This window comes from Pseudonaja textilis, chromosome 1 (genome assembly GCF_049901715.1).
Source record: "Pseudonaja textilis isolate UNSWEBS1 chromosome 1, rPseTex1.2, whole genome shotgun sequence".
NCBI classification, from domain to species: domain Eukaryota; kingdom Metazoa; phylum Chordata; class Lepidosauria; order Squamata; family Elapidae; genus Pseudonaja; species Pseudonaja textilis.
This window is the reverse complement of record NC_141990.1, coordinates 50,915,828-50,933,248: the sequence shown is the minus strand read 5'-3', so window position 1 is coordinate 50,933,248 and position 17,421 is coordinate 50,915,828. Positions and strand designations below refer to the sequence as shown.

Here is a 17,421-nt window from a genome sequence, read left to right as displayed (position 1 = left end):
TTCATTTATTAGGAACTTTTTATGATCAGCAAAATGGCAATTGATTTAATAGTATTACAAAGAAAATAAGCAAACATGGGACATGTCAGATGAAAAGGAATGAAAATGTTTTTACACAATGATGCATGTTGGATCACTACTCTAAAAGTATGATATATTTGGATCTTTAAAACAGCTTTGGACACAGTCCCTCACTAACAACTCCTTCACAAATTCAGGAAGAAAAAGAGGGGCGCTCACATAGATTGGCAACTGGTTAAAAACTTATGCCACCAGACTCGAAATTGTAGACCTAGAAAACCTACAACTACGCCGCTTTCAGTCCGATCTAAGTATAGTATATAAAATCATACATTGCAATGTCCTACCTGTCAATGAATACTTCAGCTTCACCCATAACAATACAAGAGCAAACAAATAGATACAAACTCAAGGTTAATCGCACCAAACTTGATTGCAGGAAATACAACTTCAACAACAGAGTGGTCAATGTCTGGAATACTCTACCTGACTCTGCTGTTTCTTTCCCAAACCCCAAAAACTTTAACCTTAGACTGTCTACTATTGATCTCACCCCTTTCCTAAGAGGTCTGTAGGGGGCGTGCATAAGCGCACCATCGTGCCTATGGTCCCTGTCCTATTGTTTCTTTTATTTTTTTTATTTTTCTTATATGTATCCATGTATTCATAACTATGTTTTGACTTATACCTATTATCTTGTAAGCAATTGACAAAAATAAATAAAATAAATAAATATTCTTACATTGGTGAGATGCTCAAAGTGAGGTTCCCCAGAAAATAGTTCTGGGATCATTAATTTGTATAGAAAAAGCTCATTTTAAAATTCATTTGTTTGATCACTCAGAGGACTGAAAGAGCAGAACAATCTCTTAATTCTGTCTAACCCAACATGTTAAATAAGAATTGATATTGCCCTGCAATGAAAACAATGGGTTTACAACCTCTGCTGTCCTCCAACTTGATTCAAAAGGAGGTAACCCAGAGTTGAAAATAAAGTACTTCTAAAAAAACAGGACAGTCATAAGACAGACTGTCAAAACAACTGAAAATTGACAACCTGCTGACATCCAAAGCTCAGTTTATTTATTGCCATTATGTAATAGGTATGAGCAATTAACCTTATTAGAAGTATAAGCTAAATTTAGATGCCAGGGGAGAAAACTATTTCCAGAAAATAAGGCTCAAAGTCAACTCAGAGACTGTACGAGTGAGTATAAAGTCATAACTGATTTTTATAGCTAAAACAATACCTTTAGCTGCACAAACTGTGCTTTCTATTTTTAAACAACTGGATAAGATTTATAACAAACAAATGAAAACAAGTGTTTAATTGGTTTACCCATAACTGTTCAGAGGCCACAAAAGGCACAGAACATCGAAGTTAATTAAACTGGTTTAGAAAAAGAATGTGGCTGACCATATAGAAAGAAAAATCTTCAATTAGACACCTGACATAATAGAGAAAATAACAAAATAAATTCAAAAGGGAAATGAAGCCTTAGAGAATCTTATTCTGTTCCACTCTTTAAGCAGTAAGAACAAATATTTTTAATAATATTAAGTTTATCAAGATATAAAACATAAAAGAAAATTAAAACAGCAGGGAAATGCAGGAGGAAAAGGAGAAGATAAAAAAGTGTAGGGGAAAGGTGAAAAAAGAAAGAAAAACATTTTAACACAATAGAATCAGATAGAAACATTATAGCCTCAACCTTTAACTTGTACATACTAATATGTACTAGTCATTTCTATAACAACAAATTATCTAATCAGCAAAACCCAATGTCAAGTAGTAAGAACAAATTTGATGTCAAGGCAACCCAATGCTCTTACAGATTAAAAGGATCAGCATTAAGAGAAGAAAATGTTGTTCACATAAAGTAGTTACTAAATCTTGTAAGAGCTGATGCAATATCAAATGTACTGGGATGTTATGGGGACTATAGAATAGTTGCCATTTAATGCTAGGGATAGAATAATGACTAAATTTACAAAAACCACTCTTCCCTCAACGATATTGCACATGCAAGAATTGAAACAATTCCACATAATACCAATTAAGAGTCCTTTAGGCTATCTTTACTGGAACCTTGTCACTTTTTTCTTAAAAGGAGAAGGAATATTTTTATGATCTAGAAACAACACAGAGATTAGAGAGAGAATTAGAAATTTGCTCAATGTCATGTTCTCTCTCCATCAAGGCCAATTTTAAGCAAACATTCTCTAAAAGGGAGGGAGCTGAATGTCAAAATCCTGGTGAGGATGAGTGACTAACTCCTTTATTGCCCGCACCCCAAATTTACAAACTGGAAACACTTAACTCCCTGTTACCCATCTTATATCATTGATCTCACTGAGATCAATGTCCAAAGAAATCAGGTTTAGCATAAACAAGAGTCTTCTGCTCATGATGACAGGAAAAAGAATCATTTACTGCTTCCAAAAATACAAAAAAAAAAGTTAGATCCAGAATTACTAACCCAGGAGCAAATTTCACAGCAATGGAGATACTCAATGGTGTATCCTTGAATCATTTCTCACCAAATTCATCGTTCAACTAAATCACCAAATTTAGCTTTGGAGCTTGCAGGAAAGAATAATATATCAGAAGAGGGTCTGGAACTAGAAGTCCTTTCTTCTTCTGCGATCATGGGAATGGCGGTCCTTCGGGGCAAGTACTAGAATGATTTTACTACTTTGTCAATTCCTTGCAAATATTGAGTCTATCCTGAACTAGCAGTTCCAAAGGGATTTGATCTAGGACAGTCCAGAAAAAAGTAGCATATTGGAGTATCAAGGAGAAAAACCTGGCTGGAAGTAGAAATGAAGGCTGCCAAAGAAGGAGCAGGGGGCCCATAAAGCATGTAGATTTCAAAGGCTTCCTTTGAAATTAGAGAGCCACTACCCAGACAAATTATATCCATCTCATATCAAACAAAATATCTCCACAAGAATATAATATTGTAACAAGGGCCAGCGGATGCCAAGAACAAAATATTACTAGAAAATGAGACAGACCATTTGCAGATTATAGGAAACTATTAGTTTTCATTTTACTGTCTTTCCAAGCTAACCTAGAATGTTATCAGATGAAAAGCCATGTTAAGAGGTCCAGATCTTACAAGATTTATCTAATGTTGATTTTATCTTTTTGATAGGAAACATGTATAAAAGTTCTAACACTTCATGGAGATTATTCAACTTTACTGAGTGAAAATGGGTGCTTTGCCAGGAAATTGATCAAGTTTGAGGTTGGCCATCTTATTTTTTTTTTTTTTTTTGCTGATAAACATTTACCTAACTTCACTAAGAGTAATCTATCTATATAGTCACTGAGAGTTGACAATGCCTTTATAGCACATTGATTTGACAGAGATTGACTCAATCAATGTTCTGTTGAGTTCAAATGGACACCTAACATCAAAAATGTCATCAAAAAAGTACAACAAAGAATGTTCTTTCTGTGCCAACTCAGAAAGCTCAAACTGCCCAAGGACCTGCTGATACAGTTCTACAGAGGAATTATTGAGTCTATCATCTGCACCTCTATAACTGTCTGGTTTGGTTCTGCAACCCAACAGGACAGACACAGACTTCAGAGGATAATTAGGACTGCAGAAAAAACAATTACTACCAATCTGCCTTCAATCAACCTGTATACTGCATGAATCAAAAAGAGGGCTATGAAAATATTTACAGACCCTTCACATCCCGGACATAAACTGTTTCAACTCCTTCCCTCAAAACGATGCTATAGGGCACTGCACACCAGAACAACTAGACACAAGAGCAGTTTTTTCCCCCGAATGCCATCACCACTCTGCTAAACAAATAATTCCCTCAACACTGTCCAACTATTTACAATGTCTGCACTACTATTACTGTTAATCTCATCACTCCTTATCACCTATTCCCTCCCACTTGTGACTGTATGACTGTAATTTTGTCGCTTGTATCATTACAATTTTTATTGAATGTTTCCTAGTATGATTTGATTGCTTGTTGTACCCTATGACTGTTTTTAAGTGCTGTACCTTATGATTCTTGACTCTTGACGAATGTATCTTTTCTTTTATGTATACTGAGAGCATTTGCACCAAGACAAATTCCTTTTGTGTCCAATCACCCTTGGCAATAAAGATTCTATTCTATTCTATTCTATTCTATTCTATTCTATTCTATCCTATCCTATCCTATCCTATCCTATCCTATCCTATCCTATTCTATTCTATATCAAAACAAATGATAAACTCTCAAAGTGAATAAATATGGTAAAGCTTAGAAAACTATCTGTTGAGGTGATAACCAATAGGTTAGCCTAAGATGATATTTTATTGCAAAACTCAGCCCCAATGATCTGACCCTTTTATCTAAAGTATTACCACTACCCTCCAAAAAGTGATTTCCCACCATTGGAGACACATTGTTAGTCCATTTAAAAATGAACAGTGTACCGGTAATTATGCTGGCTTTTGCCTGGCAAGCTATATTAATAAATATGTCCCTCACAACCTAAATAGAACAGACCATCTTCCTGTAGGTGAAAAGGCTAAGATGACAGAAATCCAACATTTAACAACAGCAGAACAAACTCTTGTCCCGGATGCAGCAGGTCAGGAAGCAGAACCTGTGGGACTCCAGTGGAGTGGAGAGCAGAGCACGAGGTGTTTTGTTGGTGGGGGAGGCCTTAGCAGGTCACATGTAAGCTGGGAATGTGCTGCAGTGCAGGTCTGAGTCTGTGTTAGGCCTTCCACATGTTAAGGCTGTCTCCGGGGTTACACACAGTGGCTAGAGGGGAGTGATTTCTACAACCTGCAAAATTGCTTAGTTGGAGAATGTGACTGATGACTCACCTTGGGGGGAGAGGGAAAACAGGGTCAGAGCTGGACCGTAAATTACGTGGGATCAGAGTTGGCTTCACTTGGAATGTGCCAACATGAAGCTCTTAATACATGATTTAATTAGGGCATTGGTCGGAACCCTGACACCACACACCCTATGTTCCAATTAATGACCACAATGGGGGGAACAGGACATGTGGTTGTTACGTGAGGTGATCATGTAGGTGCCTCATTTAACAATCATGACAACTTACAACCATTTATGGGCAGGCTCCATTATGGTCATCAGTTGAGAATCTGCATGGAGACTACCTTGATGATGTAACACTCAGATTTTACGAGCACATGATCCATTTTTTTGCAAAGGGACCATACTGGGTAGTCATCAACTTACTGTATGATCCCTATTGAGCCCAAAATTTTGGTTAAGCAAGACAATTATTAAATTAGTTTGTCCCATTTTATAACTTTCTTTGCCATAGGTGTTAAGTAAATCTGTTTTCTGCATTGACTGTGCTTGCCGGAGGGCTGCAAAAGGCAATCACATGACCCAGGAAACTGCAATTGACATAAATACATGCCAGTTGCTAAGTGACTGAATTTAGATCATGTGACCACAGAAATGCTGTAACAGTCATATGAAAAAAAGAGTTGTAAGGCACTTTTTTCACTGCTGTTGTAACTTTGAATGATCACTAAATGAATCACTGTAAGAAGAGGACAACCTGTATTCTATCCCAGATATGGCAATAGTCTTTAAATAATCACTTTATATCAAAGCACTGGCTTGATAAATTCTGATGGATACTTAATATTCTAAATAATTAACCCCCCTGGAAGTAGTTCTCCAGGAGGCATTTTCTGAATTAGGATTCATGCTGCAATACACAGGTAATTGAAATGCTCATAACTACCCAAATGTTGTTGAATGCTCAGCAGCAACCTATTCTGTGCTGTGTCTGTTACCAGGCATCAATTACACTAAGCTTGAAAGACAAAAATTACTAATTACTTAAGAAAGTTGTTCCAAGTAGCAAAATGTATTTCTAATACAGCCCTATAGTTGGAGCTTCAGACAAAAGGGTGGTTAAGATTTTCATAAATTGGCTAAAGATTGATTTCCATTAACTTAGAAGTTTGACATTTTGATCTTGTTAGACAACTTTCATTCCACGTGGACAAAGAATTTGGAGACGGTTCTGAAACTGGTTTTATGTCAGAGACACTATTGTTGTTGGGACAAGAACAGGCTATGGTTGTTTTTAGACAAAAAGAGAATTGCAAACGGAATACAGCAAAGCACTACGTGGAATGCAGTTGAGGGATAATAAACTTTATTTTCAATCATATTTTCAATTAACATTTTAACCAGATTGTAGTTGAGGTGCTTTGGCATCCTGCCATCAACTACACTGAAGGGCAACTTTCAGAAAACCCAAGGACTTGTCCCTGTCTGCCTGGAAATACTGCATCTGTGGGCCATGTGTTAACCTTGTGAGATATGCATAATTAATTCTTAGCTTCTTTCATTATTAGTCATTTTCTGGATGTGTAGAATTTCCAATAAATCTGCTTCTGATAAACAAAGACCCCAGATAAAACAAGCCATTGCTAAGTTTGCATTTGCAGCCTGGGACCTTGAGAAGTATATTCGAGTTTGTGTGGACTTAAGTTGCTGGAGGGTTGAGCAAAAATTGAGAATAGAGTGGTTTGGTGGGAGCTTGAGAAGTATACAGTTTGTGTGGGAATATGCATAACATGATAATTCTTTAAGTACCAGACATTGCAAATGGCTCAAGAAGCAAGCTGGCTTAACTGAGAAGCACCATGTGAGGAATTTAAGAGTGTGTGTAGAAGAGACCTCTGGAGACTGTAGATCGAAGTCTGGGAGCGTGTGCTTTGCTAATAGCAAATGAATTATGGATTGATTTGGGGCTGTTCTGTTTAGAGCAGAGAATTCTGTAGTTTTAGAGTTCTGTATCCTTCTTACAAGATTGTTCATGTTCTTTCCTTTTTTTACTGTACTTTATTTTATTGCTTTTATTTTGACATGTTTGGGAGCTCTGTGACATTCAGTATTCAATTTCAGTTCGTATATGGATGGAGTTGAGGCTTATCAGTGAAGTGGCCACATATGTTGATGATATCAGCTATTCAGGATGGTGCAATCAAAAAATGGATTGTAAAAAGCTTCCAAATCAGGCAAATGAGCTTCAAACTAGTAAAAGCAAAGCTATGTATGTTGGCACAAAACAACCACTAATCTTCATTTGCAATTATGCATTTGCAAGATCTCAGGTAGCAGAGCCTGAACTGGGGAAATAATCCTGGAGTTACAGTGAACAGCTAGATGAAAAGGCCAGTTTAATTAGCAGCTGCTGTTTAATAAAAAAAAAACCTATACTTGGAATTAAAAGAGAATTGAAAAAATAAATTAAAGTAAAATAAAATTGTAATTAAAACTTGCAAATATAATGGTGCCTTATCTTTAAAAAAATCTGTGAAGCCACATTTTTGTATAAAACATCTTACAAAATGAAGCACCCAAAGAACTTGTTAGGAAACTGTTGCAACTTCCCACAAAAATAGACTGCAGTGTGTAAAATTCTTTCATTTGGAACAAAGGGAAGACATAGGAAGAGTCAATAGTTTTTCAACCCTGGCAACTTTAAGATATGTGAACTTCAACTCATGCCACACTCAAAATAATCAAGCTTTTCTATTATCGGTAAATAGGAAATTCTAAGAAATCTTTCAAAAGCCAACACTCTTAAGTTATAGGGCAGAATATCTATATTCAAGGAACAGAGATACTCTGTTCTAGAGAGGCCTTTTAATGATTATCATTTATTTGATAACACCCAATTACTGTTTCATTAAAAAGGAAGTGAAAGTTTTGCTTCAAGGTAAATAATGTCTATTGAACTTCTGCTTAATCTTCAAATCATGGTTTAGTCTTTCTTTGGCAGAAAATTCTATACTGTAATTCTATAAAGACAAACAATTGGCACTCCTTGGCTTGCCCTCTGTAAACTATCACTTATCCTGCAGTTGCTGGTTGAGAAAAAGGCATGTATACTTTGGGCTCTGTTCCAAGCCTCCAACATCATATAGTTCTTAACAGAATTGAACTGTCATCCAAAAATTTATCTACTATAGATTTTATCACCGAATGGGCAGAATTACAATTAGTTTTTGAATTGTAGTTAGGTTATCTTTTCTATTGATAGAACCTTGAATATTATGCGTAGATCTAAGTAGAATGTATGCATGTGTATATATATATATATATATATATACATATATATATATACATATATATATATATATATATATATATATATATATATATATATATATATATATATATATATATTTGTTTTCTGAGGTTCTGCGGGTATTTATATGTAGATCTTTGGTTGTTGGGTTTCTCCCGTAAGATTTGAAGTATCTAGAGCACGTTTCGATGAAGTCTCATTCATCATCTTCAGGCTTCTGTCTCCAGCTCTGTGCTTCTCAGAGTAATGGAGATTGCAGCGCTTCCTCCTTTTAACTGCCAGTGGGGTGGAACTTGATTGGGTGGGGGCTTGGCTGTGTTCTGATTGGGTGGGGTGTGTTCTCATTGGTAGGGGTTTGGCTGTGTTCTGATTGGTTGGGGGTTAGCCGTGTTCTGATTGGTTGGGCGTGTTCTGTTCAGGGAGGGCTTGGTTGTGCTCAGGTTAGTTTTAGTTGCTGGGATTTGAGTTGGAGAGTTGTGACTTCTGTATATATATATATATATATATATATATATATATATATATATATATATATATATATATATATATGCATCATTATACATATGTGTGTATATAATCAAAATAAGCATACAAGCACAGAAAGTTCAATTCAGAAGTTCTGTGAAATGAAGATTGTCTTATCTTTCACACTATCATTCTACCCACCCACCTACTCTTAAAAAAACTGCATTATTCAATACTACTCCTAAAAAATGCATCTGCCTTTATACAACAGGATAGGAATTTTAAAAGACAGATATAATGAAAAAAATTCTTATGTTAAAAAATGATTTTCAGCATCCTTTGATTCAATAATTATTTTAAATAAATTGCCCAGTTATTTTATATAAAAATGACATAATTCTACCTGAGCCTTTAGCTGGGACAAAACAACAACAAACTAATTGTAAATTTTGCTGAAATTAACAGACTTTGTGTGTATTTGATTTACTATTTCTAAAGCAGCAGGGGGCTCTCTCATGTATTTTTATCCTTGATTCTTTCTTACTACAGAATCAGAATGTTTACTTTGGGATACTTACTCTTTATAACTACTTTGAACTTGTTTAACCATTAAAAATAATTTTGTATATAGCAAAAAAGAATCTTGCTTTATTGGTAGATTTGTCCTTCCAAGCTTTCTTCTGGTACTTTTACACCAGATCCTTTAAAAAGTATGAGTTAGAATCTTTCTTTATGTAAACCATTTGTCTACAGTGACTGTAAGCTATATATGAATGGTAGCTTTGCTTACTGAAGCTATTTCCACAGGAAATGTTCAGATTATAATTTTAAATCATTTAACATCATTTACATAGGTTACATTATTTAAAAACTAACTATACAGGTATTTCTCATATATTGCACGTTGAGAGCTGTGAGTAGGTCACAGCTGTAAAAGCAGGCTTCAGGCTTATCACAGAAACATTCTAAGTACATCCAAAGAGGATGAACAAGTCCGATTTAAAGGTTATCAAAATGCACATTACTATAGAAATTATTTTTTGCCAAAAATAATAAAAGAAAAAAAAGGAAAGAAAAAGAAAGCTATACTGAAACCAAATCTAGAAGGAAGAGTCCTGCTGAAGCCACTGAAGCCTCAAGCACATGAAACATGATCAAAATCAGTCCAGAAATCTGAAGTCATGGTTTCTGTTCAGGAAGATGTGCCGAGTCTTGTGAGCTAGGAGACTGAGAACAGGGAGGGCTTTCTTGGTAGTCATTGGGCCTTGCAGGTGGCAAGTCTCTAACAGGAGGAGAATAATCCCTTAAACCTTGTGGAGGTAGTCGTGGACCTGGAAGATAATCTCTGGGGGGAGGTGGCCGGAAAGGAGGTGGCCCACGGATATATCCTCTCTGTTCAGGAGGTGGCAGTGGAACAGGAGGAAAATCTCGCATTCCAAATGGAGGACCGGGTGGATAATCTCTAGGCATAGGTGGAGGTGGAAGAGCTCCACGAACTGAAAGGACAAAAAAAAAAAATGAAACTGGGTAGTTCAAAATCAAGTTATCATTTGCCATCACTGTCACTTTAGGAAAGCATGCTTCTAATATTTATGCCTGAATATAACTATTCAAAATAGGCTGTAAAAGTTTTTAAGGAACCTGTGCTCTTTATAGCCTTTTGATACTTCCAAGCTTTTTCCTTTTTTATTTGTTTTTATTTTTAAAAAATAAATTATGCTTAGTACAAGACCGAACATGCCAACAAAGAAACCTATAACACTCAAATAGGTGTTACTGTTACATCCAACCCTTGCATTTTCTGTATATAACACAACTTCATATTTTACACAAAATAATATTCTTTTGAATACTAAGAACGGAATTTATTTTAAAGTGCATTTTTAGCAAACTGTGATATGTACTAAAAGGAATTTGAAAGGTATTTAGCAATAAAGCTAAATAATAAAAAAAAGCACAATGTGCAATAGAGTCCATACCTAAAGAGGGCGGAAGAGGCCGAGGTCCATAGGGCAGGCGGGGTGGTGGTCCGAACCGAATAGGAGGTGGCAAAGGCCCAACTGCTGGGGATGTCATCATGGGCCCCCCCGGGAAAGATGGTTTACAACCAATGTTAACCTGTAGAAGACTGCAGTGTTAGTTATCTATAGGGCATTATTCACGAAACATAGAGAACATAGTGTTGTGGTTAGCCGGTAGCAGGTGCAGATGGCTGAGGAGACCGAGGACTCCGATGAGGGGCCAGGACCATCAGGGAGTGGACTGCTGCCTTCAGAGATTGTGCGGGCTGGCAGCAGTGATGAGGAGGTTCCCGAGGAGCCTGTGCCAAGTGCAGCATGAAGGATTACACAGAGGAAAGAACAGTTACAGCAGCACAGGCGACTCGGGAGTAAGGATACAAGGTAATGGACCCTTCCTCAAGAGGATAAAAGCCAGGTTTGGAAAAGCGTTCTTTGCAGACAGCAAAGAAGCTCTGAAGCTCAACTTGTGGACATCTTAGTTCGTGTTTGGAGAATATTGTAAATTAGTTCTTATCTCTGATTTTTTGGCATCATCGACAAACAACTTGACTAGGCTCTTTCTTAGTTAATTAGTCGGAGCTAATTAGTGGAAAGCAGCCTTCAGAACAGAATTCGTTATTAAATCTTAAAAGGTAGGGGCTGCTGCCTTTGTCTGTGTTTGCTCTTTGTGTTTTGCTCTTCCGGTTAGGTCAGAACAACTATAGATTAAAAGTACTTTAAGAAACATTGTTGCTGAAAAGATCTCAAATTTCCAAATTTAGAGCTCGCTGAGTTTTATGGAAATTTTCTTTTTCAAGAATATTCTTGTCTTCAGACATCAAAGAAGTATTATCTTATAAAAGCATTCTCAAAATGGCAATCCAAATCTGAACTAGACACTCTTCTAAGTGCATTCCTTTTTAATACCAGCCAATCCAAATCCCACACCATCTACAGAAGAAAATGATCAGAGGTACTCAAGGGTTAGAAAAGCCTTAAATGTCAAACGCCATCATTTATGAAGCAACTGGATTATATTTTCCATATTGCCCAACAACGCATTTAGCTTTAACAAGTTGCAAAGCCAAGAGAAAAACTGCAACCCAGAGTGAGTTTTGCAGCACCACATCTCTCATGCTGAGTCATGAAGCACACCATGCTTTTTAGATCCTCCCCATCAGATGCAGGAGAAAGGCACCATTCCCAGCCTCTTGGTACTCACTGCAGTTGCTTCACCAGAGGAAGGTGGGGGAGCAGAAACGTGGGTCACCTCAAACTCTTTGGTAAGATTTTGCTTTGGTAAAATATTGCACCCCAGCAATACAAAGATGGGGTGAGAGACAAATAGAAATTGATACATAAGTAAGGCATGATATGGCATATACAAAGTAACAAAACAAAGATTCCGTACGGTATATCATTTCACACAAAGAAATAGCAACCTCCCTACTTACTATTCCATCAAGAACTGCAGTTGAAGGAGAAGATGTTCTTGGCCCACAGTTGATCAGTGTTGTTACAGAAGGACCAAGATCTGGAAGGAGAAAAAAAAAAGACATATTTAATATTGCTTGAAAAAGATGCTACACTTTTAAAATATAGATGGAATCTCTTGCCATTCTTACCTGGAGCAGACATTCTTCCTGACAGATCAGGATGCCTTTTTTGGACTGGAGGGCCATCAGTCATAGTATCTGAAGGATTACAATGCAGTTTGGTAGAGAGATTATCATTTTGCCAATTAATGGCTGTGCAACACAGTGCCCTCCAGATATTTTAGACAACTATCTCCCAATTCTGACAATTGTTCACGCTAACTGAGCTGATAGAAATGACAAAGGGTGTCCTAAAACAATCTGGAAACACCATGAGGCCACTCTATGTTTCTTTATATATCTTCTTTATAAAAAGAGCTACATCTATTTTTAAAGTAGTGTAATTTAGGAAGTAAGTACAGTATTAGTCTAGGATTGATAGGCTTGAATTCAATATGAGTTCTGAAAATACAGTGATTTTATGCCAATCTTCTTTCTTTCCAAAGCATCTTATAAGATTGCTGTATGGAAAAAGGCAGAGCATTATGCACATTACATTGAGTTCAAAGAGAAAATGTAGAATATGTATTTAAGTAAATATACAACAGTGTGTAATATCAAACTAAAACATGGAACAGGGATTATAAAAGGAATTCATCACTAATATATACATGCTTGATAAAGTTTAGCAACAAAAAGCAAAATATTTGAACTAAAAATCAGTAAGTTAATCAACATAGTATGATAGAAAAATAGTCTAAACTTTGGGCAGAAACTTCCACATAGGATTTAGCTAAATATTCCTGTAAAGGTCTTATATGATTTAGCATTGGAAGACTCCTATGCAAAGTCCTTTCTCACACAAGTTCAAATAGAAAATTATCATGCTTGTTTTTTTAAAGCTATAATCATGCTGAGTACAATTAGTCAACTTATGACCACAATTGAGTCCAAAATTTCTGTTGCTAAGTGAGATGTTTGTTGAGTGCCATTTTATGACTTTTCTTGCCGCAGTTGTTAAGTGAATCAATGCACTTTGTTAAATTAGCAACATGGTTAACTGAATCTGGCCTCTCCATGGACTTTGCTTGTTAGGAGGTTGCAAAAGATGATCACATAACACTGGGATACTGCAACCGTCATAAATATGGGTCAGTTGCCAACCGTCTGAATTTTGATCACATGGCCATGGCGAGGTTGTAACAGTTGTGTAAAAATTGGTCATAAGTCGCTTTTTTCAATGATGTTGTAACTTTGAATGGTCACTAAATAAACTGTTGTAAGTTGAGGACTACCTATACCTCCTCCCCACTTCTTATTTTGACTTAGCTTGAGGTAAAAGCACAAGAACAACTTGATTTAGTTACTGAATTTAACAATTCAAGAAAAGCATCTGCTACACTGGGTGGATCCATATATTGTGCTAAGCCAAAGGTGAGCAGCTTTTCAATTACTGGGAGAGATTATTAGTATTTTTCAGATAACTGAGATGATGGTGCAAAATGGATATTGCCAATATGCAATATTTGGTAACTGAAGTGCAGAAGGTTTTCTAGTCCTAACCATATATGATCTCATCCAAGATACAAATATGATGTCAACATAATGGAGTGCAACAGTAAGAGAAATGACGAAATATTAACCAGGTCTATCACACCTGAACAAATATCATTGGTGGAACAAGAACTGTTTCTACCAAAATTTCTAAAATTCACTTCAAATGAGTGGGGATATCCTCATAAAGAGAGAGAGAGAGAGACAAAAGCAAAGCAAATCCTACAGTGCAAGTGACAGTCCATTTTCATATTGTAGTCCCCATTTAGTGACTATTCATGGTTATGATGAAAAGTAGCTTTGTGACTGATGTGCATATTAATGATCCTTGCAGTATTTCTCTCTGTCATGTGTTCACCATTACAAGCAATTAGTATGTGTTGTCCTGTGCTTGATCTATGTCCCGCACCCACCCAAAGCAGAGAGATTACCTAAACAACCTTTCTTCCTAAGTGGTTTTTTCTTTGCAGCATGCCACTTCCCTAAAAAGCGCTAATAGTGGGTTAACAAGCTCAACCAGGAGCTTAATTTGCAGATCCTGCCTGAAATTTACAATACCCTACTCAGTCTCTCACTAAAGGCTTTCTTTCTTTTGCCTCCTAAGTAGTTGCTTTCTTTTGCCTCTTAGGGGGCTGCCTGTGTGCCAAGCAAACAGCTGGCACTAGTGCATTCTTTTCAATGTGTATTCCCCTTTGTGTGCTGCTTATTCCGTTATAATCCCTTCCTTTCCAATAAATATAATCAATTTTCTTCTGGGTGAGCATTCCAAAGGGCAAGGGAGTGGGGGAAGAGGGCTATAAGATTTTCTCATGAGTTGAGTTTCCGAAACCTTCCCTGACAATTGAGCTCACCCAGCTGTTTAGGGTCATATCCTTCTTATGCTGCAAAGCAAAGGAAAGCCAAAATAAAATTGTAAACACAGTTGCAGGCATGTAATTTTTCGCTTAGTAACCATTTCACTTAATGACTAAGTTACCTGTCCCAACTGCAGTTTTAAAATGAGGACTACCTGTTCTATTGTTAACGCCAGAGTCCTTTTTAAATTTATTTATTAAATTTAAATCCTGCCCATCTCAACGATAAGGCAACTCTGGGCTGCTTACAAATGGTAAAAAGGTAAATGTACTAATAGTTAAAATTAAATTATGTATATCTGTTTAGAAGATAGGCAAATATTAGTTTCTTGCTGCAGAATAATAATTTTTTTAAAAAAAATAGACTGCTTACTAAGTTCACCTCTTGATCCATCTCTTGGATTGGCAGAAGGAGGTCGTACAGGGGGTTCCATCATCAGTGGTGGGGAAGGAGCACCACCACTCACAGGTGAGGGCCCAAAAGACCCATCTCGACTTAATGGACCTGTTATGCAGCAGAAATAATACAAAGGAAATGTGGCAAAGTATCTATTTACTCTTCTAAAATGCTAAGTTTAAACCCAAGGGAAACAACTATACCTCTGCGAGGTAAAGTCTGATGGTCTGGCAGGCCTGCAGTCGGTTTAACAATTATTGGTCTCTGAAGGGAAGCTATTTTCTGATTCACCTCTATGATTCTAATAAGAAAAAAGAACATTTTTAGTGGAATTCCAGCCACTTTTAAAAAAGGTAATTCTTCCTTAGTGTTGTCTCTTAGATACAACGATCACATGCATAAAACATGCTTACTTTTGTCTCAAGCTGGCAGATTCCCTTTTTTCTTCAACTAATACTCTCTCTGCAGAACGTGCTGCAAGCTGTAAAATATATAGAAGTACATAAATCTGAAACTGTTAGTCAAATATCACTTGAAATCAAAGGATAGTCTACTAGAACAGTTGTTCAGGAATTAACACGAGCTTAGAATAAATAAGCGTAATGTGACAAAATGTTCAAAGCTGAAATGTTGTTCTTAAAAGAAAATCTACAGCCTTACCCAATTTTCATGGGCTTTCTTCTCATGAGCAGCAATCTTAAAATATTAAAGAAAAAATGTTTTAATTTGCAGAACACCTTATAATGTAAAGTTTTCTTTTTCAGAAGAAATAGCTTGAAATAGCTCCACACCTGATTTTTATAAGACCGCTCTGTTTTTTGCAATTCTTCCTCCATTTCCTGAATTCTCTGCCTGTCAAAGAAGATGAAAAATTATTTCTAATCACAATGCTTTCCCTCAAAATCAAAAGTCAACATATTTACGTATCAGAATTACTTGTAAATTTTCACTTCTTCAATAGCCAGGACTGCTTTTTCATCTGCAGCAGAAAGTGTCTGTTCCTTCTCTTGACGTTCATACTCCTCTTGTGTCAATTTCCTAGGACAAAATAAAACTGGCATGATGAAATACAACCAAGTTATGTCCCACGTGGCAACATTCAACTGCCAATACCAAAAAGCAAGTAACAAGAGGCGGTAGGAAGACAGTCAAAGTAATATTGAAGAAAACGATACAAGAGCACTGCCTCTTGTAAAGGAAGAAGGAAGAGAGTTTCCTTTTCCATTTGGCATTATCAAATATGCTTGCACTTTACTTTCCAGCAAAAGGACATAAGCATGAGAAATCAGCAGAGACAAGCTCATTTAAAATGCCAATACATCCCTTAAAAAAAGACCTCATCTTACTTTAGAAATCTGAAACTTCTGTAACAGATTCAGAGCTATGATTGTCACTGAAGAAAAGGTAAAAACACAGTGTTTAAAGAAACCCACTAGCCTAAAAAAATCCAACCCTGTTTAAATGAAATAAAGGCCACCGTATGGACAAGTTTTGGATTTCATAGAATACTACTCCCCTAATGAAACATCTTGAAGGCACACCTGTCATTTTGTAATATGAATATGTAAGCATTCTGCTGAATGTATTAATTTTAGAAACAGTTTATCTTGCAGGATACCAAACATAAATAGTTTTTCAATGGATAAGTAAATATTTAAATATGATGACCAGATTGGAGAGTGTGCTTGCTTAACAATTGTCCTGTGCAGTTTCCTCCATTTTTCCAGGATTGCTAGCAGGTATGCCTTAACATCATCACTCATGCCACTAGTTGAAAATTGCTGTAGTAGAGGCTAGGAGTTGATGGGGGGGGGATCACAATTTAATTATATTATAATCCCTATGGTGATTTAAAATTACTTACTTTTGAAGTGCCATCTCTTTCTGCTGATAAAGTTCATTAAGAATCTCTACTTTCTGTTGGAGCATTTTACACTCACTTTCTAGCTGAGATTTTACTGTCTGTGTGGAACATGAGTCATGCTCCAGCTTTTTGATTTGCTCTGCAATAAAATAAATTACAAAGTATTATTTCATTCTTTATAGCAATGTTTCAAACACTTATTATGTGGGCTGATAAGGCCATATCAAACAAGTCAGAGAATGAAGCCATTGAGGAGCAGATTTAAAAAGGCAGCAGTCCTCAGAATTGAAGTATGGATGAGGGAAATGAGGAAAAGGGCAGAGAGGCAATATGATGCTTATATTAGGTAGAATATATATATATATATATTGCATCCTAAAAGTACAGAAAAATATAAAAGTGGCTTATGCACAGCCCTTCTTTTTACAAGGCCCATGTCCTTGTTTGCAGAGCCAGTTTGGCATAGTGATTAAGGTATAAGGCTAGAAACACACCGAGGTCCAATTCTGCCTTAGGCACAAAGCCAGAGGAGTGACCTTGGGCCAATTCTTTCTCTCAAGTCTTAGGAAGGAGGCAATGGCAAGCCACTTCTGAAAGAAAACACTTCTGGCA

At 36.5% G+C, this 17,421-nt stretch overlaps 1 protein-coding gene across 8 annotated transcripts in view; it reads right to left on the bottom strand.

The window, feature by feature from the left end:
• Positions 1-9,224: 9,224 nt before the first annotated feature.
• MIA3 (MIA SH3 domain ER export factor 3) overlaps positions 9,225-17,421 on the bottom strand; it is a 31,852-nt gene continuing 23,655 nt past the window's right edge. For 2 of the 8 annotated variants that reach the window (XM_026695708.2, XM_026695710.2), the window contains exons 18-29: positions 16,810-16,948; positions 15,882-15,983; positions 15,737-15,797; positions 15,606-15,641; positions 15,359-15,426; positions 15,149-15,246; positions 14,922-15,053; positions 12,231-12,299; positions 12,060-12,139; positions 11,828-11,899; positions 10,585-10,723; positions 9,225-10,101 (exon numbers count right to left, since the gene is read on the bottom strand). In XM_026695708.2, coding sequence (XP_026551493.2) covers positions 9,785-10,101; positions 10,585-10,723; positions 11,828-11,899; positions 12,060-12,139; positions 12,231-12,299; positions 14,922-15,053; positions 15,149-15,246; positions 15,359-15,426; positions 15,606-15,641; positions 15,737-15,797; positions 15,882-15,983; positions 16,810-16,948 — 1,313 coding nt within the window. In that variant the 3' untranslated portion in view covers positions 9,225-9,784. The remainder of the gene's footprint in view (positions 10,102-10,584; positions 10,724-11,827; positions 11,900-12,059; positions 12,140-12,230; positions 12,300-14,921; positions 15,054-15,148; positions 15,247-15,358; positions 15,427-15,605; positions 15,642-15,736; positions 15,798-15,881; positions 15,984-16,809; positions 16,949-17,421) is intronic. The other 6 variants (XM_087933878.1, XM_087933879.1, XM_026695711.2 and 3 more) reach the window with 3 other exon arrangements.